The sequence below is a fragment of the Pan troglodytes genome, chromosome 3, assembly GCF_028858775.2.
Source record: "Pan troglodytes isolate AG18354 chromosome 3, NHGRI_mPanTro3-v2.0_pri, whole genome shotgun sequence".
NCBI classification, from domain to species: Eukaryota; Metazoa; Chordata; class Mammalia; order Primates; family Hominidae; genus Pan; species Pan troglodytes.
This window is the reverse complement of record NC_072401.2, coordinates 122989652-123017050: the sequence shown is the minus strand read 5'-3', so window position 1 is coordinate 123017050 and position 27399 is coordinate 122989652. Positions and strand designations below refer to the sequence as shown.

The 27399-nt window shown below is 38.1% G+C and overlaps 3 protein-coding genes across 5 annotated transcripts in view; 2 read left to right on the top strand and 1 right to left on the bottom strand.

Annotated features, from left to right (window-relative positions):
• Positions 1-2333, top strand: part of BBS7 (Bardet-Biedl syndrome 7) — a 47272-nt gene extending 44939 nt beyond the window's left edge. The window contains exon 19 of one of the 2 annotated variants that reach the window (XM_024356277.3): positions 781-2333. In XM_024356277.3, the coding sequence (XP_024212045.1) occupies positions 781-914 (134 nt within the window). In that variant the 3' untranslated portion in view covers positions 915-2333. The remainder of the gene's footprint in view (positions 1-780) is intronic. The other variant, XM_024356279.3, reaches the window with a different exon arrangement.
• Positions 2334-2700: 367 nt separating this feature from the next.
• CCNA2 (cyclin A2) lies at positions 2701-10334 on the top strand. Its single transcript, XM_517420.8, has 8 exons — positions 2701-3352; positions 4124-4367; positions 5679-5791; positions 6005-6228; positions 7195-7402; positions 7861-7974; positions 8601-8734; positions 9093-10334. Exons 1-8 carry the CDS (start codon positions 3140-3142, stop codon positions 9139-9141), a joined length of 1299 nt encoding a protein of 432 aa, XP_517420.1. The 5' UTR covers positions 2701-3139; the 3' UTR covers positions 9142-10334.
• EXOSC9 (exosome component 9) lies at positions 9865-25540 on the bottom strand. Of its 2 annotated transcripts, XM_001154164.7 has the most exons (12): positions 25299-25540; positions 24868-24962; positions 23996-24115; positions 23772-23874; positions 22036-22173; positions 19178-19260; positions 16699-16831; positions 15129-15217; positions 13416-13562; positions 12752-12933; positions 10331-10409; positions 9865-10002 (listed from the first exon to the last, which is right to left on the bottom strand). In XM_001154164.7, the coding sequence occupies exons 1-12, from the start codon at positions 25362-25364 to the stop codon at positions 9918-9920; spliced, it is 1320 nt and encodes a 439-aa protein (XP_001154164.1). In that variant the 5' UTR covers positions 25365-25540; the 3' UTR covers positions 9865-9917. The 2 variants fall into 2 exon arrangements, with proteins under 2 accessions (XP_001154164.1, XP_016807639.1); XM_016952150.3 differs by lacking the exon at positions 10331-10409 and having other exon boundaries at positions 25299-25480.
• Between the last annotated feature and the right edge of the window lie 1859 nt (positions 25541-27399).

Here is a 27399-nt window from a genome sequence, read left to right as displayed (position 1 = left end):
CTGACTTCGTGATCTGCCCACCTCGGCCTCCCAAAGTGCTGGGATTACAGGCATGAGCCACCGTGCCCAGCCCAAGGTTATATCTTTTTTATTCCACTTAGTGCAAATATTCATCTGTATATTTTGTGACAGAAATAGTACTATGTTTTGCTATTGGATGCTGCTACTCAGTCCCCTTGGGGTTAATACCATAGTATATTCCTTTCATTATCTTCCTAAAATAGGAAAAATTCTGAAATACATCTTGCATCAAGCTTTTTGGATAAAGGATTGACAGCTTGAATTATTCCTGCTTTACATATGAGAAAACTCAAGGTGAAATGATTTGCCCAGATCTTTGAACCTAGGACTATTTGCCTTCAAGTCAAATCCCAAGAATGGTCAACATATAGGTGGAATATTTTAATTCAGATAAGCTGTTAAAAATAGAATCTGCCTAGACTATGTCAAAATGGTCAGCTTGGTGGAAAAAATATACCACTTGTTGTGATGTTATATATACTGATAGCAGTTCAAAAATGGCCAGTAGTTGATTGTCTGAATTAATAGCTTGTAATCAATTGTTAAGAGGGTTATTAGGCAGATGATTTATATCTTGAAACTTGTTTTAAAATCCCCCCAAAATGAATATTTTTAAAAACATGGCTTTTAGGTTTGTGTATGTTAAATCATGGAATTACAGGTGCTTAAAAATAGATTATCAAGCAATTACTTTAGTGAAATACTGTGTCATTAAATATAACTAATCACTGACAGGAAATTTATGTTTTTTCTTTAAAGGCATGATCACTGATCTTTTCATAGATAAATTTAAGTTTAAAGGCACCAATGTAAAAACTAAAGTACCCCTTCTATTGGAAATTCTGGACAGTTATGACCAAAATGCATTGATTTCATTCTTCGATGCAGCATGAAATACAAATAAGGTAAAGTCCCAAAGAAGTGGTCTGTTTAAATGAAAAATGTTAAAAGAGAATTAGAAGTTAACTGTGTATGTACTTTAATTTCAAATGCTTTTTTATATCTAAAAATATTTGAGATATAATGGCTTTTTAAAGTAATGCTTCTATTTCTTTTGACAAATTGAACTTTCTAAAACTAAGAGTCTTTTTATTTTTAAAACACAAGTAGAATGATTTAAATAGGATTTTAATGAATTTTTGGCAAGTGGCTGTTTTAATTTTTAAATTGAGAAGTAATATGTGGAAAATTAAAATATATTCAAATGTATTACAAGGTACATAAACACATAAACATGTAGACTGCTTTATAGGCTTCAAAATGTATTTTTATATATTACCTTATTTGATCTTCACAACTGTTGTAAAATTTGTCAAATCATATAAGAAAACTGATTCTCAGTGAAATTTTGTGATTAAGAGGACATGCTAATATTTTATAAAGCTGGGACCAGAACCCAAGTACTGGTACTTGCTTTGTGTCCTGGTTACTATGTATGTTGCCAGCTAGTGGAAATAACCTACCAATTGTTTTTTCTAGGAGATAGGATTGATTTGCAACTGATATTCCTTTTGCTTGGTAGTGTTTTATGACTCTGCTGCAGTTTGTGGAAATGCTGGACTTGGCTCAGTGCTATAAATTGTAGCCAGGAAATAAGAAGAGCTTACACAGAGTGGGGGGATCTTAACTAGACATGCTGTAAGCAGTGGAGCTATTCAGTGTGCTTCAAGTGAAGAGTGCAGAAATAGTGATGCCATCTTAGATTTTCCTACACTAGTATCTTCTAGATCTCTTTTTATCATATATGACATTAAGGCTACAGAAGTTTTGTGCATTAATCTTAATTCATATTTATTAATTTCAAGGGAATATTGAAAGGTTTTAAAATGGCATACAGATAATGGAAAATAAGCTTTATGTTTCAAGAAGGGCAGACTCACGAATTTTTTAGAAAACAGTGCTTCTTAATGATATGCTATTATACTTATTAGTTATGTGCAAGCTTTGTATATTCTTATATTTATATATAAATATAAAAATTTGTTAAAGGCACATATAGTTAAGAGAGTTTTATTTTAATAAGGTCATATTGTTTTTACTATGTTTAAAGAAACTTTACTTCTGAAAGGAACATAATTATATCTAGGTCACTAGAACGTCATTGTGTTCTTTGTTGGTTGCCACAGCTTGGGGAAAAATAGAAAAAAATTAATGACTCTATTTGAATATTTTGTAATGCATTGCTATTTATTATATATATCAACAGTAGTTCAAGGTGCCATCTTAAATTAATTGCATCTTCATTAGGAAAAATAAAAAGCATAAAACACAATTTCTGGTTACTATGAATAAACGCCTAAATGTTAAGATGACATTACAGTCTTGACACTTGAGTACTGTATTACTATGTGAGCTCTGTGTTAAATAATTTATGCACATTAATCCTAACAACCATATGACTGTAGTTATTAGTCCCTATTAACACATAAGAAAACGGAGAATCAGAGATACTGAAAAACGTGCCCCAGATTTTAGACCTTTGGAAAAAGTCACTTAAGCTAACTAGACGTCCCAGAGCTAAAGGCTGGGCAACCCAAATGATAGTCGCCAAAGTTTAATTCCGTTTAATTCCCTAAAAGGCTTAGAGTCAGCTTTCGGACAGCCTCGCTCACTAGGTGGCTCAGCTTAAACTAATCGGAAGCTCGGGCCCTAAATCCTACCTCTCCCCGCCCCGCGCAGGCGTTTTCTCCCGCCCCAGCCAGTTTGTTTCTCCCTCCTGCCCCGCCCCTGCTCAGTTTCCTTTGGTTTACCCTTCACTCGCCTGCGACCCTGTCGCCTTGAATGACGTCAAGGCCGCGAGCGCTTTCATTGGTCCATTTCAATAGTCGCGGGATACTTGAACTACAAGAACAGCCGCCGCTCCGGCGGGCTGCTCGCTGCATCTCTGGGCGTCTTTGGCTTGCCACGCTGGGCAGTGCCTGCCTGCGCCTTTCGCAACCTCCTCGGCCCTGCGTGGTCTCGAGCTGGGTGAGCGAGCGGGCGGGCTGGTAGGCTGGCCTGGGCTGCGACCGGCGGCTACGACTATTCTTTGGCCGGGTCGGTGCGAGTGGTCGGCTGGGCAGAGTGCACGCTGCTTGGCGCCGCAGGCTGATCCCGCCGTCCACTCCCGGGAGCAGTGATGTTGGGCAACTCCGCGCCGGGGCCTGCGACCCGCGAGGCGGGCTCGGCGCTGCTAGCATTGCAGCAGACGGCGCTCCAAGAGGACCAGGAGAATATCAACCCGGAAAAGGCAGCGCCCGTCCAGCAACCGCGGACCCGGGCCGCGCTGGCGGTACTGAAGTCCGGGAACCCGCGGGGTCTAGCGCAGCAGCAGAGGCCGAAGACGAGACGGGTAAAGGGATGCGGGATATCTGCAGGAGGGTGGGTCGAGCGGGGTTTGGCATTGGCTTAGCAGGCAGAGAAGAGTGGCGAGAAGGCATGTCCTGGGCTTTTGGAAGGGGGCCAGGGTCTGGAGTGCACTTGGTGCTGGTGTATGGTTTGCCACAGTAGGAGTTCTCCCATATTAGCATCAGGACCCCGCCAACACTGTGTGTATGCTGCCTGCCTGCTCTCTATAGGGGGCATCTGCCTGTACATAATGGGGTCAAACCAAGCTCTAAAACGTGTAGTCTTCGCTCAGCTCCGCGCCTTTCTCTCCACTTTTAAACCCCAGGCACTGCTGTAGGACTCTGACCCCTATCCTCCTCACGGTTAAGAGATGACCTCTACTTTAGAAAAGCGTGTACAAAATACTTTGCTTTTGGCAAATTCCGCCATTTTAGCCGGATTTGCTCTGTTGCTCCACCCTCGGGCGACAGTGGTGAACCAACAATTTTTTTGCCATGTCTTTCCTAAACTTGTCACGTATTGGCCTGTCACCCGACCCTTCTTGTGGCCCTGATAAGTTTTGCATAATTCCACCTAGTGTTATCTATTGATAGCCTTTGTGGGAATGCCTGTGACAAATGGGAACATCCCTTCTCTTTTGAATACTCAAACTCTTCTTTGTCCCAGAAAGTTTAATTCCTGATAGAGTATTTGGGAGAAAAAGCAAAGGCCAACACCCATAAGAGAAAGAATGCAAGACTAGTAGGCTCAAAGCCAGTTATTAATTTTTTTTTAGGTTGCACCCCTTAAGGATCTTCCTGTAAATGATGAGCATGTCACCGTTCCTCCTTGGAAAGCAAACAGTAAACAGCCTGCGTTCACCATTCATGTGGATGAAGCAGTAAAAGAAGCTCAGAAGAAGCCAGCTGAATCTCAAAAAACAGAGCGTGAAGATGCCCTGGCTTTTAATTCAGCCATTAGTTTACCTGGACCCAGAAAACCATTGGTCCCTCTTGATTATCCAATGGATGGTAGTTTTGGTAAGTTTTAAGGAAAATCTGTGTGGAATTACGGTAATTATAATTATTAGATGATATTAATGATTTGCATTTTAAGATGTCTTATGTAGTCATTTTGACTATAGTGAGTTAGGTTTAATGTAACAAGGCTTAGAAAGGATGTGACTTATCTCAGATCTCACAGCTAACACTTGACTTGGTGACATACAAAAAGATCCTTATCCAGTGCTCTTTCAGGTTCACTGCCAGTCACATCAATCTAATTATAATTAGATCTTAAATGCTTATTTTAATCTGATCCCATAAATGTGTTCTTGGTTGGGAGAATAGATTTCAGTTTTATTTAACTCACTTATATATCACTTAGTGCTATTTGAAGATGCAGTCTTAAATATTGTGATTACATAACATCTCTTCCAGTTTTATAATTTTGTTTCTATAAAACCAGTCTGGATTAGCATCTGATACCAGAAAGTGACACTTTTCCTCCTACAAGTAAATAGTTGTACCATGGCTGTTTACTCTTACCCATGTATTAAAGTAGCTTCTGTAAACAGCTCTTTGCAGTTTGTACTATTTCTTTGCCCTAGGGATATTGAGTCACTGGACAGCTCACTAAATCCAATCTCATTTTAATTTTAGTTGTATTGATTGTGAGGAAGGAGGGGTGAGCAGGAAAAGTCCTTTGGAAATAATAATTTGTGTGTTTTTATCAAAATTTTGCAGAAAATGTTTAATCTCAAGGTGATCTTTGAAGTGAAAGGAATAATGGATGATACTCTTTGCTTCAAAATAATTTATACTACAAAAAATAAATTATTTATAGTGTTAATCTATTTGCCCATAACAAACCTAATTTCTTAATAACACTTGTTAATAGAGGCCATTTAACTGATTCTAGCTATTGCCTACTTGTGCTTTATATATGTCAGACTCTGGGATCTGCAGTTTCTCTTGGGACAAATCTTAGATATTATCTCAAAACTTGGATTTTAAAAGTGTTCTGTCCTAACAGAACCACCATGCCATTTGCTCCTTTCTGTTGTGGAAGATGGATACTTCAAGATAATACCTGATTCTCATTTTCCTGTTAGGGGCCTACCAATATGTTTTTTTTTTTTTCCCTCATTAACTAAAATCATTCCAAAGCTCCATGTACAGAGATACTGAGACTAGGGTAAAATATTCTACATATGTTGTCATGAGAAGCTCTTTTTAGTTTGAAGAAATAAGTGCTTTGTTAATATGAGATTCCTTCCATGGCAGTCATTTTTAGCTATTAAACTAAATAGGCAAACAATTAATTTAATCATATCTTTTGAATTGTCCCAGAGTCACCACATACTATGGACATGTCAATTGTATTAGAAGATGAAAAGCCAGTGAGTGTTAATGAAGTACCAGACTACCATGAGGATATTCACACATACCTTAGGGAAATGGAGGTAAAGGTTCTCTGAATCCAGTTTGTATAATGTATTTGTTAAATGTGGCTAAATGAAATTGAGAGGATAATGTTGAAATTTTTAAACTAATGAATTATTCTAATGCTACAGTTAAGTTTACAGCATGTAGCCTCTCTTAATTAATGGTAAAATAATCTAATTGCAGTTTTTACACTAGAATAATTTTAACACTATAAATAATTTTCTCAATAGGTTAAATGTAAACCTAAAGTGGGTTACATGAAGAAACAGCCAGACATCACTAACAGTATGAGAGCTATCCTCGTGGACTGGTTAGTTGAAGTAGGAGAAGAATATAAACTACAGAATGAGACCCTGCATTTGGCTGTGAACTACATTGATAGGTTCCTGTCTTCCATGTCAGTGCTGAGAGGAAAGCTTCAGCTTGTGGGCACTGCTGCTATGCTGTTAGCCTCGTAAGTCTACCTTGGTTTGTTTAAAAGTGATCACGACCTTTTGTCTAGGGAAGAAATTGATTTTTTTAATGGTGACCTTTTAACATACACCAGGCAGAGTCAGTGACTACTTTAGGGATGGCAATGTGCTGGGGCTTAGGGCAGTGGAGGAGGATGAAACTGTTCTAATCTAGAACACTAATTTTCCCCCAACTGGATTCCTTGAACATGATATAGTACACTAGGTTACAAATTTTAAAACATTTTCCTTCCAATATTACTTTCTGGCGTATAAGCAGTGTCTCTTTTATCAAGAAGTAAAGGCTGGGTGCGGTGGCTCGCGCCTGTAATCCCAGCACTTTGGGAGGCCGAGGCGGGCGGATCACTTGAGGTCAGGAGTTTGAGACCAGCCTGGCCATCATGGCGAAACCCTGTCTCTACTAAAAATACAAAAATTAGCTGGGCATGGTGATGCATGCCTGTAATCTCAGCTACTAGGGAGGCTGAGGCAGGAGAATCGCTTGAACCCAGGAGGTGGAGGTTGCAGCGAGCTAAGATTGCACCACTGCACTCTGGCCTGGGCGACAGAGCAAGACTCTTGTCTCAAAAAAAAAAAAAAAGAAAGAAAAAAGAAAGAAAAACTAAATTTAAAAATGAAAACATGAAACATGTTTTCCTGACTTGTATTTCCTAAATTTTCAGCTACTTGGTGAACTCTGGCATTGTTCCCATCTCGAGAAGTCTCATGCCTTTCATTTACTTCCTTTGACTGAACTGGGGAAAATATCTCAAAAGTCCTTTATTGATTTGGGCCTTAATTAGCAATTAGCTATCCAGTCTCTACTAGAAATGATGATCAAGTGTCTGGAAATGCAGTTGGTGTGGATTTTGGATTCATTCCATATTCTGCTAATGGGATTTCAGAACTGGGATAAGGAAGCTTGCTTCTCTTTTAGGACTGATTACTTAAAACTTTTTTCATTGTAGAAAGTTTGAAGAAATATACCCCCCAGAAGTAGCAGAGTTTGTGTACATTACAGATGATACCTACACCAAGAAACAAGTTCTGAGAATGGAGCATCTAGTTTTGAAAGTCCTTACTTTTGACTTAGCTGCTCCAACAGTAAATCAGTTTCTTACCCAATACTTTCTGCATCAGCAGCCTGCAAACTGCAAAGTTGAAAGTTTAGCAATGGTGAGTTAACTTTCATTTTGTTGAATGGCGATTCTTAGGTAATAATTAGGGGTAAGCCCTAATTCCTTTGTACAGGAACCTAGTTCCTTTGTACAGCGGTGGTGAAGAGATTTAGTATTCAGAGGGAGATTAATGCTGCAGTATGGAAGAAAGCCTACTGCTGGCAAAAGATAATCTATATCAGGAAAGCACTAGAAGCAGAGGTCTAAGGATGACATCTTGGGGATGGGTAGTCAGAAGAGTTGTTTTTTAAAAGTTAATAAAGGAGGGAAAATACAGGATGAGGATGGAACAAAACACTAAAATGATTGATATGTTTAAAGATGAGGCTGTGAGATATTTTTTCTAGAGTTGCTACAGAGCCATTATCAAAGGCAGGAAAAAATTAGGTTAGAAGGCAGAGGTTTGACATTTGAATTCTAAACGCTCTTGTGATCATAAAGTATTTTTTATTCCAGTTTTTGGGAGAATTAAGTTTGATAGATGCCGACCCATACCTAAAGTATTTGCCATCAGTTATTGCTGGAGCTGCCTTTCATTTAGCACTCTACACAGTCACGGGACAAAGCTGGGTATGTATTACGGTCTTCACACACCTATCTTGTGACTGAAATGCCTGTGCCAGATTAAATAATAATTGTCCTACAAAACTGAGGGTTGCCTAGATGTTCTTACTTGGAAAAACTTCAAATATATATAGTTGACCTTTGAAAAACACAGGTTTGAACTGTGTGAGTCCACTTACACATGGATTTTTTTCCAATCAAATGTGGACTGAAACTACAGTATTCAGGGGATTCACAACCCATATATATGGAAGGGTGACTGCAGGACTTGAATATGTACAGATTTGGGTATATTTGGGAAGGGTCCTGGAACGAATCCCTCATGTACACTGAGGGATGATTATATACTGTTTAAGGCATGTTACCTGTTGAACAGTGTTTGTTAGGTAGTAAGCTTAGTTGTAACTTGGATTGAAAGGTGAGCTTTTTTAAAAGCATCTGACCTGTTGCTGGCAGGGAAAGTAGTAGAAAATGGATCGAGGGATGGAATAATGGCCTAAGAAAACTAGTAGTTAGTTGGAAAAGTTAAAGATTAGTACTGGAATTTAACATAAGCTTAATGGCAACTATTTACTGTGTTTGGTGTGTTACTAAAAGCAAAACTCAGGGGTTCTCTATTCCCTTCTCTGTAGCCTGAATCATTAATACGAAAGACTGGATATACCCTGGAAAGTCTTAAGCCTTGTCTCATGGACCTTCACCAGACCTACCTCAAAGCACCACAGCATGCACAACAGTCAATAAGAGAAAAGTACAAAAATTCAAAGTAAGAATTAACTTGGATATTGAAGCTTACTTTTCTAGATTATGGTTCAGAGATCTTTGACATTTTAACCTTATTCATGAATCTGCCATAGCCTCCTTGAGAAGCTGTTCTCTAAATTGGTTATGTGTTTGAAGAAGGTTGTAGTTCATGCTTTCTGCCCTGGGTCTGGGGGAGAAGAAAGAAGGAAGGGGGCATGCATGTGTGTTTCAGGGACCAGACAGTGTTTCTAAAACCATCAAGTCGGTCAGACAGAAATAGCATTTTTTAGTTCCCAGTACATGAGTACAAACATTATTCCATGATCTCCTTTACCCAGTGAGTGTTTACTAAAAATGCTTTTCTTTTCCCCTACTTACAGGTATCATGGTGTTTCTCTCCTCAACCCACCAGAGACACTAAATCTGTAACAATGAAAGACTGCCTTTGTTTTTTCTAAGATGTAAATCACTCAAAGTATATGGTGTACAGTTTTTAACTTAGGTTTTAATTTTACAATCATTTCTGAATACAGAAGTTGTGGCCAAGTACAAATTATGGTATCTATTACTTTTTAAATGGTTTTAATTTGTATATCTTTTGTATATGTATCTGTCTTAGATATTTGGCTAATTTTAAGTGGTTTTGTTAAAGTATTAACGATGCCAGCTGTCAGGATAATAAATTGATTTGGAAAACTTTGCAAGTCAAATTTAACTTCCTCAGGATTTTGCTTAGTAAAGAAGTTTACTTGGTTTACTATATAATGGGAAGTGAAAAGCCTTCCTCTAAAATTAAAGTAGGTTTAGGAAAACAGACCCTCAAATTCTGACATTAATTTTCCTAAGCAACTGGATCAATTTGCTGACTTGGGCATAATCTAATCTAAGCATATCTGAATACAGTATTCAGAGATAGATACAGTAGAGAGTCCCCAGACTTTTTCGCTCTTTGTAAAACCTGTTTAGGTTTTGCGAGGTGAACTCAACAGAGGTTGGGAGCGGAAGAGGGTGGGAAGCTTATATGCAAATTAACAGATGAGAAATGCTCCAGGTTTATTATTTTAAAGCACATTAAAAACAAAAAACTATTTTTAAAATCCTGCTAGATTTTATAATGGATTTGTGAATAAAAAATACCCAGGGTTCTCAGAATGGAATAAATATCCCTTTTAATAGTTATATATACAGATATACAACTGTTAGCTTTAATTGGCAGCTCTCTTCTTTTTTCTTCTTTTCACTGGCTTTTTACTTGGTGCTTTTTCTTGTTTTGCACTGGTGGTCTGTGTTCTGTGAATAAAGCAAAGTAAGAATTTACTAAGAGTATGTTTGTTAAGTTTTGGATTATTGAAATAAGAGGCATTTCTTAGTTTTCCAGTAGGATCTAAAATGTGTCAGCTATGAGTAAGACTGGCATCCAAGAAGTTTATATTATAGATTTAGGTCCTAATTTTTATAAATCACAAGGTAAAAAAATCACAGAACAGATGGATCTCTAATGAAAAAGGGATGTCTTTTTGTTTATAGTCATGTGGCAAGATGAGAGTAAAACCAGAGAGCAAACCTCTAGAAGTGTTGAGTATATGTATACATTTGAAATAAACCAGAAATTTGTTACCTTATTTTCTTTGGATTCTTGTCTGGTTCCAAAATGATCATTTCTTCTTCTTCACTATCTGAGAGTATTATGGGAGCATCTTTGTTTTTTTATTAATTTAAAAAAAAAAAAAAAAAGTTAAGCAATCTCTTGCAAAATTTATTTCTATATGAGTTTATTTCTATCAGACGTTCTAAACTCTTATTTCTGGGGCTGGGCATGGTGGCTCACACTTTTAATACCCACATTTTGGTAGGCTGAGGCGGGTGGATTTACCTGAGGTCAGGAACTCGAGTCCAGTCTGGCCAACATGGTGAAACCCCATCTCTATTAAAAATAGAAAAATTAGCCAGGCGTGGTGGCATGTGCTTGTAGGCCCAGCTACTCGAGGCTGAGGCATGAGAATCGCTTGAACCCATGGAGGTGGAGGTTGCAGTGCCACTGCACTCCAGTCTGGGTGACAGAGCAAGACTCCATCCCAAAAAAATAAATAAAAAATAAAAATAAAACTCTAGGTGGAGGCTTAATCTTTTCTTTAAATCAGCTTCTTAGAGCACTCTAGAACTCATCTGTAACATTTGTTTCTTTAAACTCTTATTTCCTACAGGTGCTTGAATGGTGTGACAATTTGGTACATGTCATAATAGAAAAGCTAGGGGGAAATGTATATAGCATCTTTTGTAGAGACAATTGAATTGTTTGTGCTACTCTATTCCTCCAGAAATAGTTCCAGTTTACATTCCAAGAAATAAAAGAACCCATTTCCCATATACCTTTGGCATTGCTGGTGTTTTTAATACTGCCCAAAATACAGTAACAAAAAATGCCATGTCATTTTTCTTTGGATTTTATTTGTATTACTGTCAGGGCTGACCATGAAAAATATTACTGGCCATTGTATACTTTGAGAACTGCTCCATGTATTTTGCCCATTTTTCTCCTGCTCATTAGTTAATGATATACATAAAATGTGAATTAACCCATATCAATTATTTGTATTTTTAGTTTTCAATTAGTTTCTCCCTTTGTTCACATGCTTTAGGAAGGCTGTACCTGCTCCATTTTTCCAATGCTTAGGTCCACCTTCATTATATTCAGTTGAAAATACTATTCACTGTTAGAAGAATACACTAAACAAACATATAAGAGGTATATGCAAGTGCAAGGATATTGTTAACAGTGAGAAAATGGAAACAACTTACATCTTCAACAATAAGAGAATTGTTAAACCAACTAGTTATATTCAATGCTATACAAGTATATGCAGCATTAGCTTACATCACTGCACAGAGAGTAAATAAATACCTGGAACAAGTTCTGGAAGAATAATACCAAATAGAAGTAACCACTGGGAAATTTGAGTAAGGGTCCCAATCAATGGGAAATTTGTTCCTTACCTATTTACTTAAGTAAAAAAACAAAAAGCCCAGGCTCCAGTAATGTTCATAAGCAATAATTTCTCTCTTTGAAAACAGAAGTATTTGCATTACATTCCTATTAAACACATCACCTTCAATTTTCCCTGCCAGCCTAGCTCCCAGTTCCTTGTAGGATTTCTGTTCTTACCATGTAAGAAAATAAGTCATTCTATTATATAGACCAGCAAGAATTTGCTTTTTTTAAAAAGTAGAAATAACCATACATAAAAACAACTTCAGTTCTATGGCTTTCAGAATGCAAGAAACGTCTAGGACTACCAGTATTCTAGTTACTTATAGAATTTTTTTATGTTCTAATTCTGCGATGTCTAGCATGGTAGCCACTAGCCACATGTGGCTGCTTAATTTTGTATTAAGTAAAATTTAAAATTCAGTTCTCAGTAACACAAGCCACATTTCAAGTGTTCACTAGCCATGTGGGGCTAGTGGCTGCTATACCAGTGTAAATACTTAATGTTTCTATCATCATAGAAAGTTTTATTTAGACAGTATTATATGTTATGATATGGGATGGGCTTTTTGTTTCAGTCTAGAAACTACAAAAAAAAAGACAGCACGGAGGAATAAGATCTTCAAGAAACTCATTCCCTTAAAACCCACCCACATACATACACACACAAAAAATTTTTTTAATTAAAAATATCACTATCATTTTATGCCAAAGTGTTCCACTACTCTACAAAGATATGCATATTCTTTTAGAAAGTAGCATTAGTATTGCAGCTAGCCACAATAATTTAGTTGAAATTTAAATCACAATATTTAGCCCCTCTAAAAATGCAATACTTACATCCCTACATATAACTACATATCTATATTCTCTCTATATAGTATCCTGTATGTTATTTATCCAGTATACATCTCTATATAGCTAATATGCTATATATTACTATACATAGTGATAATATAAATATACACACATGCATTATTATATATATAACTATACGGTAATACTATATATATGTAATATATAGTAATAAGTGTGCCATAAAGTGTCACCTACCTTGGCTTCCAATATCAGAGACTTCTACTCCAGTGTCCATTTTTATACTATCAAGAATGATAGCTTGATCACCACCGCCTTCATCATCTTCCTTCTCAGAGTCTTCAAGATCACCCCAGGAGTTTTCTACTCCCTCTCCAATTTGGGCAGTTCCAGGAGTCCATAGCACAGGTGTAGAAACACTTAACAAGTTAAGAAAACTGAGTAACAAAAATACTGCTATTTGATGAACTGTTGAAGATGAGAATGAAAGTTTTCTTCTTGTAAGATTGATTCAAGTGTGCCCCAAGTTCCTAGGGGAAAAAAAACTTAATATAGCTACACTATGGATGGCTGAACAATGAAGAAGAAAAAAAACTCAGGCAAGATTTTATGGATGCAATTAATAAGAAATGTGAAGAGACAGATTCTCTCAACATTTTAGTTATAGTACTAAATTAAATTGGTCCTTAAAATCTTTTTCCAGGATAACTGAAGAGAAGCTGAATGTTATACCATCAACAGAATATGACTCACATCTCTATCTTGTATTTTAAGTGTTTTCTCTAACAAAGTACGGTGTTTACAAAAACTAATTTCAGTATACACATCCTTCATATAGCCTAATATTATAATGCCAAGTGTTATGAATCTTGTTACTGCAAAAACCACCAAATAAAGATACACTTCTGAAGGAGGTTCTGCTTCAGCAATGATTTCTTCTGCTTTTTCTTCTACATCCGAGGTATCAATAGGGGCCTTTTCCATTTTAAATGCTGTGATCCTTTGATTTGCTATAGACTCTGCAAAACCAAACTTTCCACCTTCTTTCCTGTATGTGGGGGTTTTTTTGGTGGGAAGGAAGGGGGAGGAAGGTAACAGATTGGATAGAAGACAGGAAGGGAAAAAAACTATTATTTTATCCTTTGGTGGATGAAAAATATTGGAAGAGAGTTAGTTTATCTAACTTAACCTCACGAATTTATTATGCCTAACAAGAGTAAATAGTTAGCATAATCATTTATTAAACCATGTGCCAGACCATGTGCTAGGTGCTTAAAATATACTATTCTCTAACCCTCAAATCAGCCCTACCAGGTAGTGTTAATATCCCATATTATAGAAGAGGACACTGAAATGCTGGGTTATATATCTTGCTTAAGATAGCACAGTAAGAGGTAGAGATGGAAATCAACCTGTTTCCTTCCATTAATTTGAGTTACTAGATTATTTTTATCCTAAGGAAATGTTAACTGCTAAAGAAAAATCTTATGTATCCAGGCACGGTGGCTCACACCTGTAATCCTAATATTTTGGGAGGCCCAGGCGGGTGGATCACCTGAGGTCAGGAGTTTGAGACCGGCCTGGCCAACACGGCAAAACCCCATCCCTACTAAAAATATAAAAATTAGCCAGGCATGGTGGTATGCATCTGTAATCTCAGCTATTTGGGAGGCTGAGGCAGGAGAATCACTTGAAGCCATGAGGCGGAGGCTGCAGTGAGCTGAGATTGCACAAATGCACTATAGCCTAGGTGACAGAGTGAGAAGTGAGACTTCATCTCAAAAAACAAACAAAAATCTTATATGATTTTTCAATATAGGTTATATTTAAATTGCAGAAAATATAACAAGTCCAATCAATTTTCTAAAAACACATTAAATAGTATACTCAATTCAGATTAACAAATAAGGAAAGATCAAGTGTGAAATTTATATGGTTGCCCTCGTTCAAGGAAGATCCTTAAGAGAAAAAATATATTAAAAGACCATTTAGGGCCATTTCCTGTTCCCTGTGTTGTATCTTAGAGTCTGGAGCAATGAAGACCTCTTGCTCTTAGGTGGGTCTTTCCTCTTTATTGTTTTAGAATTCTGGACTTGACCCAGACTTAAATTCCCATCTGTGATGCATTTTGCAATAAGTGGGTTTGATGCCAGCACTTTGAAAGATATCCCTCATAAAACAAAAGGACAAGAATCACCAGCTCCCACACAAAGTAAAAAACGTGAACCTAATTTTAGCAGTGTTAATAAGGAGCAACTATCCACAAGTCACTGCATCAATAATGCTTGTGTTGTAACATCCTCTCCTCCCTAAGGCACAGGAGCAAGTGACACATACTTGTCTGGGAACCAGTTTCATTAACACTTTTATTGTATCCGTCCAAAGATGAGTAGCAATATCTGTTACCAGTTTCACTACCTTTCGGAGTTTTGGATAACATAACTATACCATGGTATTTACACTTTTTAATGAGTCAATTTTAAGTGAAATTGCCATTCTAACTTTGTATGTGAAATCAAGTTCATGCATAATAAAGCTTGCCTATACTAAAAAAAATAATAAAAATTTAAAAAATGAAAATAAAAGACCACTTAGTTCTGGAAAAGTTACTTACCTTACTTTTTGGTCATTCTCCAAAGCTTTCAATATTAGCTCTGTAATTTCTGCTACTTTCACACCAGCGATTTTACTGCATCTCAGAACCTATTTATAAAAGTGAATTCTGTTGTTTAAAGACAATAAACCAAATAGTTTTCTCTAATGAAACTAAAACCATGAAATTTTTCTACCTTTATAATTTAAGCCTGACTTTTCCAAACATGAATACAATGTAAACACAGATTAAGGCAAGATGTGAAAGTTGTTTTAAGATATGTGAAGGACTGTCACATCAAGGGAACAGACATAAAAACTTTCTTATACAACAGTATAAAAGATACCACAGAAGAGGCCACAGACACATATATGCTCCAGGATGCACTAACTTCCTTTTTCTGTGGTAATCTGGGTAGTACTTGTGATGCTGGTAAAGATGATGATGATGATACCAGAAACTAACATTTATTGCACACTTAATAAATGTGTGCTAGACACTGTGCAATATATTTATATCCTTATAACAACAAGGTGTTGGCAATAACATCATTCCCTATTTTACAGATAAAGAAAGTGAGACCCAAAGATATAAAATCATTTGCCCAAGATCAGCTAGTACGGGGGCAGAACTAGAATTCAAACTAAAGAAGCTTTTAATCATCTACACTGTATGCTATATGGAGATCTATTTTCTAAAAGCTCCCATGTGAATATGATATACAGCTGGGTTTCAGAACTACTGCCAATTGTAGTTCTAAAAGTGAAAGTAAAACTATCTTTTTACATAATGTCTACTATTGGATGTTTAAAAATTTTTATTTGCTTTTGAGACAGGGTCTCATTCCGTAGCCCAGGCTGGAATGCAGTGACACGATCTCAGCTCACTCAACCTCCACCTCCTAGGCTCAAGCAATCCTCCCACCTCAGCCTCCCAAGTGGCCAGGACCACACGCATGCACCACCAAGCTCGGCTAATATTTATTTATTTATTTTATTTTTTATTTTTTCAGATGGAATTTTGCTGTTGTTGCCCAGACTGGAGAGCAATGGCATGATCTCAGCTCACTGCAACCTCTGCCTCCCAGATTCAAGCAATTCTCCTGCCTCAGCCTCCCAAGTAGCTGGGATTACAGGCGTGCGCCAGCCACCACACCCAGCTAATTTTGTATTTTTAGTAGAGATGGGTTTCACCATGTTGGCCAGGCTGGTCTTGAACTCCTGACCTCAAGTGATCCACCAGCCACGGCCTCCCAAAGTGCTGGGATTACAGGCATAAGCCAACATGCCCGGCCACTTTTTTTTTTTTTTAATAGGGATATAAATCTTTTTCTTCACTAGACCCTGCTTCTAGGTGGAAGGGTCAGACTCCAGCAGGCCAGACATGGGAGCACCAAGGTAGGAAGGAGGAGGATACCTCATAGCCACCAGTCAACAGAATGTATTTAATAGTGACAGTACTGAAACCAGATTCTAACATATCCTAGAATAAATCACTGGAAGTATCCCCATTGGATTTTTGTTAAAAGACAAGAAAAAGCATCTAAAGAGAAGCAACCTATTATTAATGGGACATTAATCAAAGCACTAACTTGATCTTTTAGTAGCATTATCCCACCACTGGACTGGATAGTACAAATCTCTCGATGTTTGTTCATGGCAATCACCAGCAAGCCATCCATCACACGTTCTTCTCGTTCATTGGGATCCACCAATAAATATGTTCTGAAACGAATGTTAAATGGACCTGAACAAATCTGAGACCGAATGCTTACCATTTCTTGGGTAATGAATTTTTAAAAGATGGCATCAATAAAGTCAACAGAGAATAAAGGTCTGAGCCTACAGATTTGGGTCACTGAAATGGGGAAAGAGACAAGAAAATTATTGTGTTTATGAACACAAATGAATGCTAAGTGGGTATCTCTAGTTATTACAATGAAATCAAATTAAGTTCAGATTGGATTTACTTAAATGATATATAATCTAAACCTAATGCTATCTCTTTGATTAAATGACTTCTGGCTCATTAATAAAAACTTAGATAATGTTAAATTGGTTAACCCTAAAGTTGCCCTAGTGTCCTGTACTCCAAAGTTCTACTGCGTTCTGCTAATGGCTCATGAAAAAAATACTGTCTATTTCTGCACTGTCCGGTACATTTGCCAATAGTCACCTGTGGTTACTGAGCCCTTGAAATGTAATCAGAGTATGTAAAATATTGGATTTCAGAGACTTAGTGGAAACAAAAGAATGTAGACTATCTCATGAGTAATTATTAAAATACTGATTATTTCATTAATCATTTTATTTCATTAACGTGAAAATATATTAATTAAAAATATATAAAAATTAATTTTACCTTTTTAATGTGACTACTGGAAAATATTAAATTACACATATGAGGCCAGGCATGGTGGCTCATGCTTGTAATCCCAGCACTTTGGGAGGTCAGGACTGCAGGATCACTTGAGCTCATGAGTTTGGGACCAGCCTGGGCAACAAAGTGAGACCCTGTCTCTACAAAAAAAAATTTTTTTAATTAGCTGGGTATGACACACACCTATAGTCCCAGCTACTTGGAAGGTTGAGGTGGGAGGATCACTTGAGCTCAGAAGTTGGAGGCTGCAGTGAGCTATGATCACACCACTGCACTCCAGCCTGGGTGAGAGTGAGACCCTGTCACAAAAAAATTTAAAAAAAATTTAAAAAGTAACAAATGCTGCGCATGGTGGCTCAAGCCTATAATCCTAGCACTTTGGGAGGTGGAGATAGGCGGATCACTTGAGCCCAGGAGCTTCAGACCATCCTGGGCAACATAGTGAAATCCCATCTCTACAAAAAACAAAGAAATTAGCCGGGCATGGTGTGCACCTGTGGTCCCAGCTACTCAGGAGGCTGAGGCAGGAGAATCACTTGAGCCTGAGAGGTTGAGGCTGCAATAAAACATGATCACGCCACTGCACTCAAGCCTGGGTGACAGAGGGAGACCTTGTCTAAAAAAAAAAAAAAAGAAAAGAAAAGAAAAAGAAACAGCCAGGCATGGTGGCTCATCCCTGTAATCCAGCATTTTGGGAGGCTGAGGTAGCTAGATCACTTTTGAACTCAGGAGTTCCAGACCAGCCGGGGCAATATGGCAAAACCTCTTTTTTACAAAAAAAAATACAAAAATTAGCTAGGCATGGTGGTGCATGCCTGTAGTCTCAACTACTCGGAAGGCTGAGGCTGAAGAATTGCTTGAGCCCAGAAAGCAGAGGTTGTAATGAGCAAAAATCGCGCTGCTGAAATCCAAATTGGGCAACAAAGCCAGACCTCATCTCAAAAAAAAGAAGAAAATAAGAAAATTATATATATGGTTCACATTTTATTTCTACTGGACAATGCTGGCCCATTTTCCTCTGATAAAACTCTACACTTACAATCACTAAAACTTGTAAGTTTTTCTCTAGTCCTTGTGCACAACACTGTGTGAAATATTTTTATCTTCCCTTGTTTCTAAAGGAATTTAAGGCTCAAGTTTTCATTTGAAAGCACCATTAAATGGACCTGAAAAACTCCAAGTTTTCTGCCACAGGAGGATTTAGCAGTTAAGTAATGAAAACGCTGGAAAACTTAAGAACATTAGATTTTTTTCCTCCAGTTTGTGAACCATCCCCCCTTGTAACCGACTCCTAGAACTACTCCATCTAATATGTTCCAAAGTCCCCTATCTTCCAATAACCCACAGTAATTCTCACCCCACTGTCCCAAATTAGAGCCTAGCATATAATTCTCTTAACCACTGTACATCCTTAGGAAACATAAAACACTACCATGCCATAGTAAATTCCTAAGTTTATAAGTATCCCATGAAAAGAAAAATGTTGGGAAGTATCTTCATCAAAGTATAAGAGTTTTGTTACTTCTACTGAGAAAGTTCTTTGCCAACTAATGCCCTTACAAAGAAAGAAAGGAAATACAAGGTGCTTTAATATTAAGAGAAGTGTTTAATATTAACATGACATACTTGAGTAGAGCAATAAAATTCCTAGCTGCATTTGTAATTTTGGCCCATAATAAGGCGAGGCTTACCCTTGCTGGAAAAAGGCAAAACTGACACAAATGGGCATGTGGTGGATACTTAATGGTACAGGATCACGCTCTTCAGGTGTATACTGTTTCAAAAAAAATGTTTAATAATTATAGTCACTAAGTTATGAACATCCAAAAAAATCATCTTGCACATCAAATACTAAAAAATGAAGTTCCTTTATTCCTTTGAGTACCCAAATAACTTTTTAATTAATTACCAGTTTGATTTTGCCACTCACGTTCCTCAAACTGTACAACTTTTTCAAAAAGCTTTTTCAAAAATTTACTGACACATAATTTACATCCCATAAAATCCACTCTTTTTTTTTTGGAGATGAAGTTTCACTCTTGTTGCCCAGGCTGGAGTGCAATGGCAAGATCTCAGCTCCCGGCAACCTCCGCCTCCTGGGCTCATGCGATTCTCCTACGTCAGCCTCCCAAGTAGGTGGGATTACAGGCATGTGCCACCATGCCCGGCTAATTTTGTATTTTTAGTAGACGGGGTTTCTCCATGTTGGTCAGGCTGGTCTCGAACTCCCAACCTGAGGTGATCCACCTGCCTTGGCCTCCCAAAGTGCTGGAATTACAGGTGTGAGCCACCACACCCAGCCAAAATCCACTCATTTTAAGTATATGATTCAATTTTTAGTAAATGTATAGTTATGGATACATTTACGGACCCATCACCACAATCTAGTTTTTTAACATTTCCATTACTCCCCAAAATTCTTTTGAATCTGTCTGTAGTCCGTAGGAGTCTGGTGTACTCCCACCCTAGCCCCAAGGAATCACTGATCTATCTTATTTCTGTCTCTATAAATCTGACTTTCTGAGCATTCTATATAAATGGAAAAAAAAAAAGTTCTAATGTTTTGCGCCTGGCTTCTTTCAACTTAGCATGTTTCATGCACCTTGCAGCATTTATCAGTAGTTCAGTTCTTTTCATTACTGAACAGTATTCCATTATTTGTATATATGACATTTTATCTATTCACCAGCTGGACATTTGGATTGTTTCCAGTTTCTGGCTAATAAATGATGCTATGAACATTTGCATTGAAGTCTCTGAACATAGTAAGCTCTTATTCCTCCCGTAGATTCTTAGGCATGGAATTGCTAGAATTTTTTTTTTTTTTCTAATTTTAAGCCATGGCAGTTTGTTTTAACATTATAAGGTCGGCTGGGGGCAGTGGCTCACGTCTGTAATCCCAGCACTTTGGAAGGCCGATGTGGACGAGGTTGGAGTTCAAGATCAGCCTGACCAACATGGAGAAACCCTGTCTCTACTAAAAATACAAAATTAGCCAGGCGTGGTTGCACATGCCTGCAATCCCAGCTACTTGGGAGACTGAGGCAGGAGAATCGCTTGAATCCGGGAGGCGGAGGCTGCAGTGAGCTGAGATCACGCCATTGTACTCTAGCCTGGGCAACAACAGTGAAACTTTGTCTCAAAAGAAAAAAAAAAAAATTACAAGGTCAAACCTGCTGAAAGATGTACATATAAGAGAGTGTCTTCAGCTGGGCATGGTGGCTCACGCCTGTAATCCCAACAGTTTGGGAGGCCAAGGTGGGAGGATCACTTGAGCCCAGGAGTTCGAGACCAGCCTGGGCAATTTGGTGAAACCATCTCTCTACAAAAAATACAAAAATTAGTCAAGTGGGTGGCACATACCTGTAGTCCCTGCTACTCAGGAGACTGAGGTGGGAGGATTGCTTAAGTCCAGGAGGCAGAGGTTACAGTGAGCCGAGATCACGCAACTGCACCCCAGCCTGGACAACGGAGTGAGACCCTGTCTCAAAAAAAAAAAAAAAAAAAAAAGAATATTTTCTTCTACTGTTATTTTTCTGAATATAGAATGCTGTCTACACTTAAAACTTAAGCTACCAAACTTTTCCAACATGGCTGTACCATTTTACATTCCCACTAGCAATAACACCACAGTATTCTTTAATTGATTTTTCAAGTGTAGTAATCGCTTTCTACTTTTTTTCACTTCCTTATATAAACTCCCTCCTCTAAAAGAATATTACCTCTACTGTTAATAAACCTTTGTCCCTATTTCTCACTTTTTAATGGTTCTGCTTCAGTCTACTGCCCAAAATCAAAATTATGAATCATTGCTTAGAAAATCTGGGCATCTGATGTGTCCTTTTGCAACTTCAGGATTCAAACTACAACTACAGTGCACTTTCACTATTCTAGCATGTAATTTATATAAACCAAAACTGACATACTCAGAACAAAAGATAAAGACAACGTAGGTCAATGGTTTTCAAAATGTGCTCCCTGGACCAGCAACATCAGTATTACCTAAGAACTCAAAGTTAGAAGTACAAAATCTTAAGTCCTAGCCCTGTTTTACTTTGGGAGCAGAGTCTGGCAATATGTTTTAACAAGCCCTCCAGGTATTTCTGATGGACTTTCGTCATCTCTTTGCCTAATGAACAAAAGTCCTGGAGACAAATATGAATCTGCTGATTCCTCAGTGCTTTTCAGCTATTGCATGCCTCTTGCAGGGTAAGCATCTCACTGTGCTGAGATTCATGTATTTTTCACACATATGGCCCCTAAACATAAGTCAACCACTTCATCTAATGTTCAATCCAAAATAGTCATCTAATTCTATTCTGGAAAACCAGGCTAGGGTATGTTCTTACTGACAAATGTTTCAACAGAGGAACGGTTAAGAGATTTCCAGGGCAATTTTGACCATATGCAGTTTCAGTCTTACAAACAAATTTTTAGAAACGACCCAACTGCCATCTACAACATAACTTCACTAAAAACAAGTTGCCTGCACATTTAAGACCCTCCTCATTCATTCATATCAAGGATCCTGGTTCACATAGGAGCTTACCAGTGTTACTTCATCTCCTTGGACAGAGACATCAGGTCTTCGAAAATGACATAAGGCCACGATTGCAGCAATGCTGGCAGCATCAATAATATTTCCATCATGATTTAATAAATGTAGGTCTACACGTATTTGCCAAACCTGATAGTGAATTTAAAATAAAAATAAATCCTAACTGATTACAACCAGTGGCTATTTATCAGGAAAAGTAACATTGTGTACAAATTATTTTTTCTTGCTGTTAAAACATGCAGTTACTCCTTGTACTTTGTCAACAAAAAATATATTTTAGAAAAGTTAAGCCAAACATCTGAAATACTATGTGGGTCGTTTAACAACAGAACACATACTTTAAATAAACAGAACCACTCTAACATTTAATACTACGATTTTCCTAACCTCAAATCTAATTACATTTTTATCATGTCTGTTAAAAACCACAAACTCTAGGCCAGGCACAGTGGCTTACACCTGTAATCCCAGCACTTTGGGAGGTCAAGGTGGCAGAACTGCTTTAGCCTAGGAGTTCGAGACCAGCCTGAGCAACACAGCAAGACCCTATCTCTACAAAAAAAAAAAAAAAAAAGTTTTTTAGTTAGCTGGGTGGAGTGCCTATAGTCCTAGCTATTCGGGAGGCTAAGGAGAGAGGATCTCTTGAGCCCAGGAGTTTAAGATTACAGTGAGCTATAATGACACCACTGTACTCTGGCCTGGATGAGAGTGTCACCCTGTCCCTCAGAGAAAATAATGAAATTTTTCAAAAATTAAAAAAAAATTAAACTTTTAGGTTTTGTGATATTTTTAATAACCTTACAAGTAATGCAAATAGGAAGTATTATACTTAGGTATGGAATATGGGAAGCTAAATGACTTCTCTGGGATAAAAATGCTTGTCAAAATACCCTAATCAAGAATCAAATTCTGGCCAGGCACAGTAGCTCACACCTGTAATCCCAGCACTTTGGGAGGCCAAGGCAGGTGAATCACTTGAGGTCTGGAGTTCAAGACCAGCCTGCTGGTGAAACCCCGTCTCTACTAAAAATACAAAAATTAGTCCGGCATGGTGGCCGGCGCCGGTAGTTCCAGCTGCTCGGAAAGCTGAGTGGGAGAATCGCTTGAACAGGGGAGGCAGAGGTTGCAGTGAGCTGAGATTGCACCACTGCACTCCAGCCTGGGCAACAGAGTGAGACTCTGTCTCAAAAAAATAAAACAAAATAAAATAAAATAAAATTCTAATATCCTAATGCAGCACAATTTATTGGGACTAAGATTTTCAAAGTTATCCCTGCCACTGACATGGTGTGGCCCTGTGTAAATCGATAAACCTATCCAAATGAAGGATTTCATCTGTTCTTGAGTTCTGCATGAAAAAGGAAAACTACCTGCTTCTATGAACTCATGTAGAAAATGAGAGATTATATGAAAAAGCCACAAGTTCTTTGAATAAAATATTTTTACACAAAAATCTAAGTTGCTATTTTCACCCTTTTAAGATAAAGGGTGAAAACCTTTTAGAAACCTTTAAGAAAAAGGGTGTCCTCTGAAGGGACACCCTTTTTGTTCCTTCAGAGAGAGAGAGGTAGCACAAAGTTCTAAGGGTATCACTCAAGAACATCTGAAGTGAAGCGAACCAGTACAATACTGAGTTAACTAAAGTTCTGAGAATAAAAGCATAGATACCGGGATCCATGATCAACAGTATTCATCCTAAGATTAAGAATTATGGGCATATTCCCCACCTTTTCACCAGCAACAACACAGAGAGACTCAGTGTCTATACACTTCGAATTTCTTAGACATCTTTCCAAGAGTCGATTCAACTTCACCAAGAGATCTGACTGCCTATAATGAGAAAATAGCAATGGGCTAATGTCATGAAATATAACACCAGGTATTAAAACAAAAGCTCACTGCTGTTAGGTTCTCCTACGACTAAAGCAACTTAAGAAAAAGATTTAAATACCTGCCAGGTTCGAAAGCTGGAGCCGCCATCTGAGAGAGTTCAAGGTTAAAAAAAAGAATACCTTCTGTTGCCCGATTGAGTTTTGGAGACACAAGTTCACAGGAAACCTGTCCAAGAACTCTGCAAAGATAAAGTTACAAAGTATAAACCAAATAGACTCTCCTTCCAAAACAAAAAACTGAAACAGATAACAAGTTTCAATCTTAATGTGAGTAATATCATACTCAGCCAAATAAATCATAGGAGGTAAAAATTATATGTAAAGTATAATATACACAGAAATAAAACATAAATTGGTACAACTAAAAACACGACAGAAAAAACACCTCTCTTCTTATTACAATGTTTACTATTCCACAGATTGTTTTAAAAAATCAGTGACCTTTACCTCTAAAGCAAGTATTTATTGATACAAGATGGCATGAAAACTTGAGATTTCTTAAGGGTTTTCACATGGCATAGTTCACCACCATTATGTGACCAAATAGCCTCTCAACTTTCAAATGAACATTTGAAAACCTAATTTTCATGTCACTCAGGAAAAAGAAAGCAGGATGTACACTTAATGACAAGATGCTCAAGATCTCTATATTAGTGTGAGAAACAAATTCGATATGATCACTACTGGTTGTCTATATGATTTATAGAAGTCAGAAAGAACTATGTGATACGTGACAGAAAATACGTTTATGATTAAAAAGTTCAAGTGTGACCACAAAATCAAAAAATCTTGCATAAAAAAATACTTATTTTTGTCAGCTAAACAAAGAATACTGTCCAGACTTCTTAGCTGCTTTATAAACAACCGAGTCAATAAGGTCTTTTTTCAAACTTCTCCCTTCTGAATGTGTATCTCATTTAAATCCTGTTACCTTGTTTTTCCAAGTTCCACAATGCAGCATCCGTAATCTGTTCCAAATGAGATCCTGATGTTCCTATAATCATAGGTTTGTCTGCCATCCAGCCGCTGTAAGCACAAATTCATTCATTAATTTATTCCTTCAACAAGTATTTCTTAAGCAACTACTTTTTGTCTGGCCCTGGGCTAAGCACTTGGGGGAAAGTGGAATCCTAACCAGCCCGCCCATACAGGAAAGTGGAAACTACAGCATGGACAACTGCTGGGGTGACTGGAGCCTTGAAAAGAACCTGTCGAAAAAAAATAAATAAAGCCTGAGGGATGGGGTGAACGTGCCGGTCGTTCCCCTAGTGACTCCCCGGGCCCAGGCTGGCCAGGTATGAGTCCACACCTTGAGACCCGAGCGCCCACGCAGCGCGCCATTCTGCGGGCACCAAACCATACCTTCTTCTCTTCGATGGCACGGAGTAGGAAGCGGCGTTCGCAGTTTGAGAGTGGCGTTTCCTTCATGGTGTTGGGTCAGCGGCCCCACAGGCACCAGAATCCGCGGGAAAAACGGAACCCGATTTTTCCTTGCGCGCCGCCGCTCGTCCCGAGGCGCAGGAAAATTACGTCATCAAGGCGCGGCGGCGGAAAAATGGGAAATGGCTTGGGCTGCCGCTACTGCGCAGACTCAAAGCGTGATTGGGGAAGGCCAGCGAGCTGCGAGAACCCATTGCGGCTTTGGGAGGCCGTTTCTGAACGTGAAGTTCTGTTTCTTTTCTCATAAAGTGCAGAGGAGAAAAGGATACTTAAAATAACCATGAGAATGATAGAAATTATTATCAGTAGACCGCTCGCACACTTCACCCTTTGCTCAGTCCTCTCACGGGGTGGAGACTAGACAGGTACTTTTGCAATTTCACAGATGAGTTGACATTGGTCCCTAGAAAGCCGCAGATGCAGGATTTGGAGCAGATTAAATGAACAAACACTGGAATGAGGCGGCATAAGGGTTGGGGGAGAAAGATAAGTTGGTGAAATGGGATGTTTTTGTGGCCAAAGGTGAAATCTTGTGGGATCTGAGAAGTTGATGAGAATGGAGAATGTTCGCACGTAGTAACTAATGATGTTACTACTACTGTGGACTGAAAGTAAATGTACCGTTTATTTCTTATCCCCTCTCCAGTTCTTTTAAGTCGATAGACTTTTTTTTACGGTCACAGAGAAGCCTTAGCGGGGCCATGCTGCCAACCACTCAGCTTTTTTGGAGAGGCAGTATCAAATAGTAGTTTTAAAAAGTGTTCACTGCCAGGGTTCAAATTTTAAGGCTATCATTAACTACTATAACCCTGGGCAAGTTAACCTGTGTGCTTCACATTACTCACCGGCAAAAAAAAAAAAAAAAAAAAAAAAAAAAACGAAGCAGGGGAAGTGAGAAACCTATTTATTCTGAGGAATAAAAATGAGTTAATATATACATAAAATGTTTAGAACAGTGCCTGGCATGGAATAAGCACTATTTAAGTGTTTGCATATTATTATTTTGTTTCCTTTTGCTTTAGAGGTGGTAGGCACTGTAACTCCTACGCAGTCTCTCTGTGGCTTCTTTGGTAGCTTCTCACAAGTTTTTTCTACCAGTGATACATTTTAGTCTCACTTTGTACCACTTGCAATCCATGTACTCAATAAATACTTGAAGAGGGCCTACTCTGTCCAAGAATAATTTAAGTGCTGGAGAAACAGGGTAGACAAGATCCTTTCAAGGAATTTATATTCTTTTTGGAAAAGGCAAAAAACCCTAAACAAATAGAACAATTTCATACAGTGTTAAGTGCTCTCTGAGAATAGGAATGCTATCTTAATAGGGGTAGTTGCAGGAACAGGTGACTTTGTAGCGGTGACATTAAAGTAAAGTAAATCTTTGGTGTTGAGCAGGAGCACCCTTGATGCCATCTGGAGAGGAAAAGTGTTTCAAGCAGAAAGAGTAACATATGAAAAACTGAGATGAGATGAGCTCCACATGGTCTGGAGAGAGAAATTGTGAAGAAGGAGGAAAGTGGACAGAAATGATTAATTTTCAGAATCGGCAAGGGGATTACAGGGTACTAACCACTTAAGTTCTTTAGCAACATGAATTCATTTTTATAGTACAGTTTCATACCAGAACTCCTGGTTGATAAGTTCTTCATTTAAATCCTTGAGTTCTTTCAGTGGCCATTTGGTAATTTTTCCCTTCAGCGATGAAATAGACCTTTGTTGAAATAGCCTGTTATTTACTGCAAGGCAGCTTGGTAATGGAAAGAGAATGGACTTTGGCTTCAGATAAACTTCAGCTCAAATGAACTTGGAGTGAGCTAAATATTCTTTCTGATTTGGGGGTTCTGTATCTTCAGATTGGAAATAACAATTATTCTGTGTTAAGTGGTCTGAATGAAAGCATCTGATGAAACATTTTGGACATGATAGCTATTCAAATGTTAGTTTCCTCCTTCCTTGTTGGCTTGGCAAAGGTTTCCCATGAAACTGCCCAAACTCAGCATGACAGATTGCTTTTCTGAAACTG

Coding starts and splice junctions, on each gene's coding strand:
- CCNA2 (XM_517420.8), top strand. CDS start 3,140: ATGTTGGGCAACTCCGCGCCGGGGCCTGCGACCCGCGAGGCGGGCTCG. Junction 3,353..4,123: donor AGAGGCCGAAGACGAGACGG/GTAAAGGGATGC, acceptor ATTTTTTTTTAG/GTTGCACCCCTTAAGGATCT. Junction 8,735..9,092: donor GAAAAGTACAAAAATTCAAA/GTAAGAATTAAC, acceptor CCCTACTTACAG/GTATCATGGTGTTTCTCTCC.
- EXOSC9 (XM_001154164.7), bottom strand. CDS start 25,364: ATGAAGGAAACGCCACTCTCAAACTGCGAACGCCGCTTCCTACTCCGT. Junction 22,174..23,771: donor GTGTTGTTGCTGGTGAAAAG/GTGGGGAATATG, acceptor ATTCACTATCAG/GTTTGGCAAATACGTGTAGA. Junction 16,832..19,177: donor TTTGCCTTTTTCCAGCAAGG/GTAAGCCTCGCC, acceptor CATTCGTTTCAG/AACATATTTATTGGTGGATC.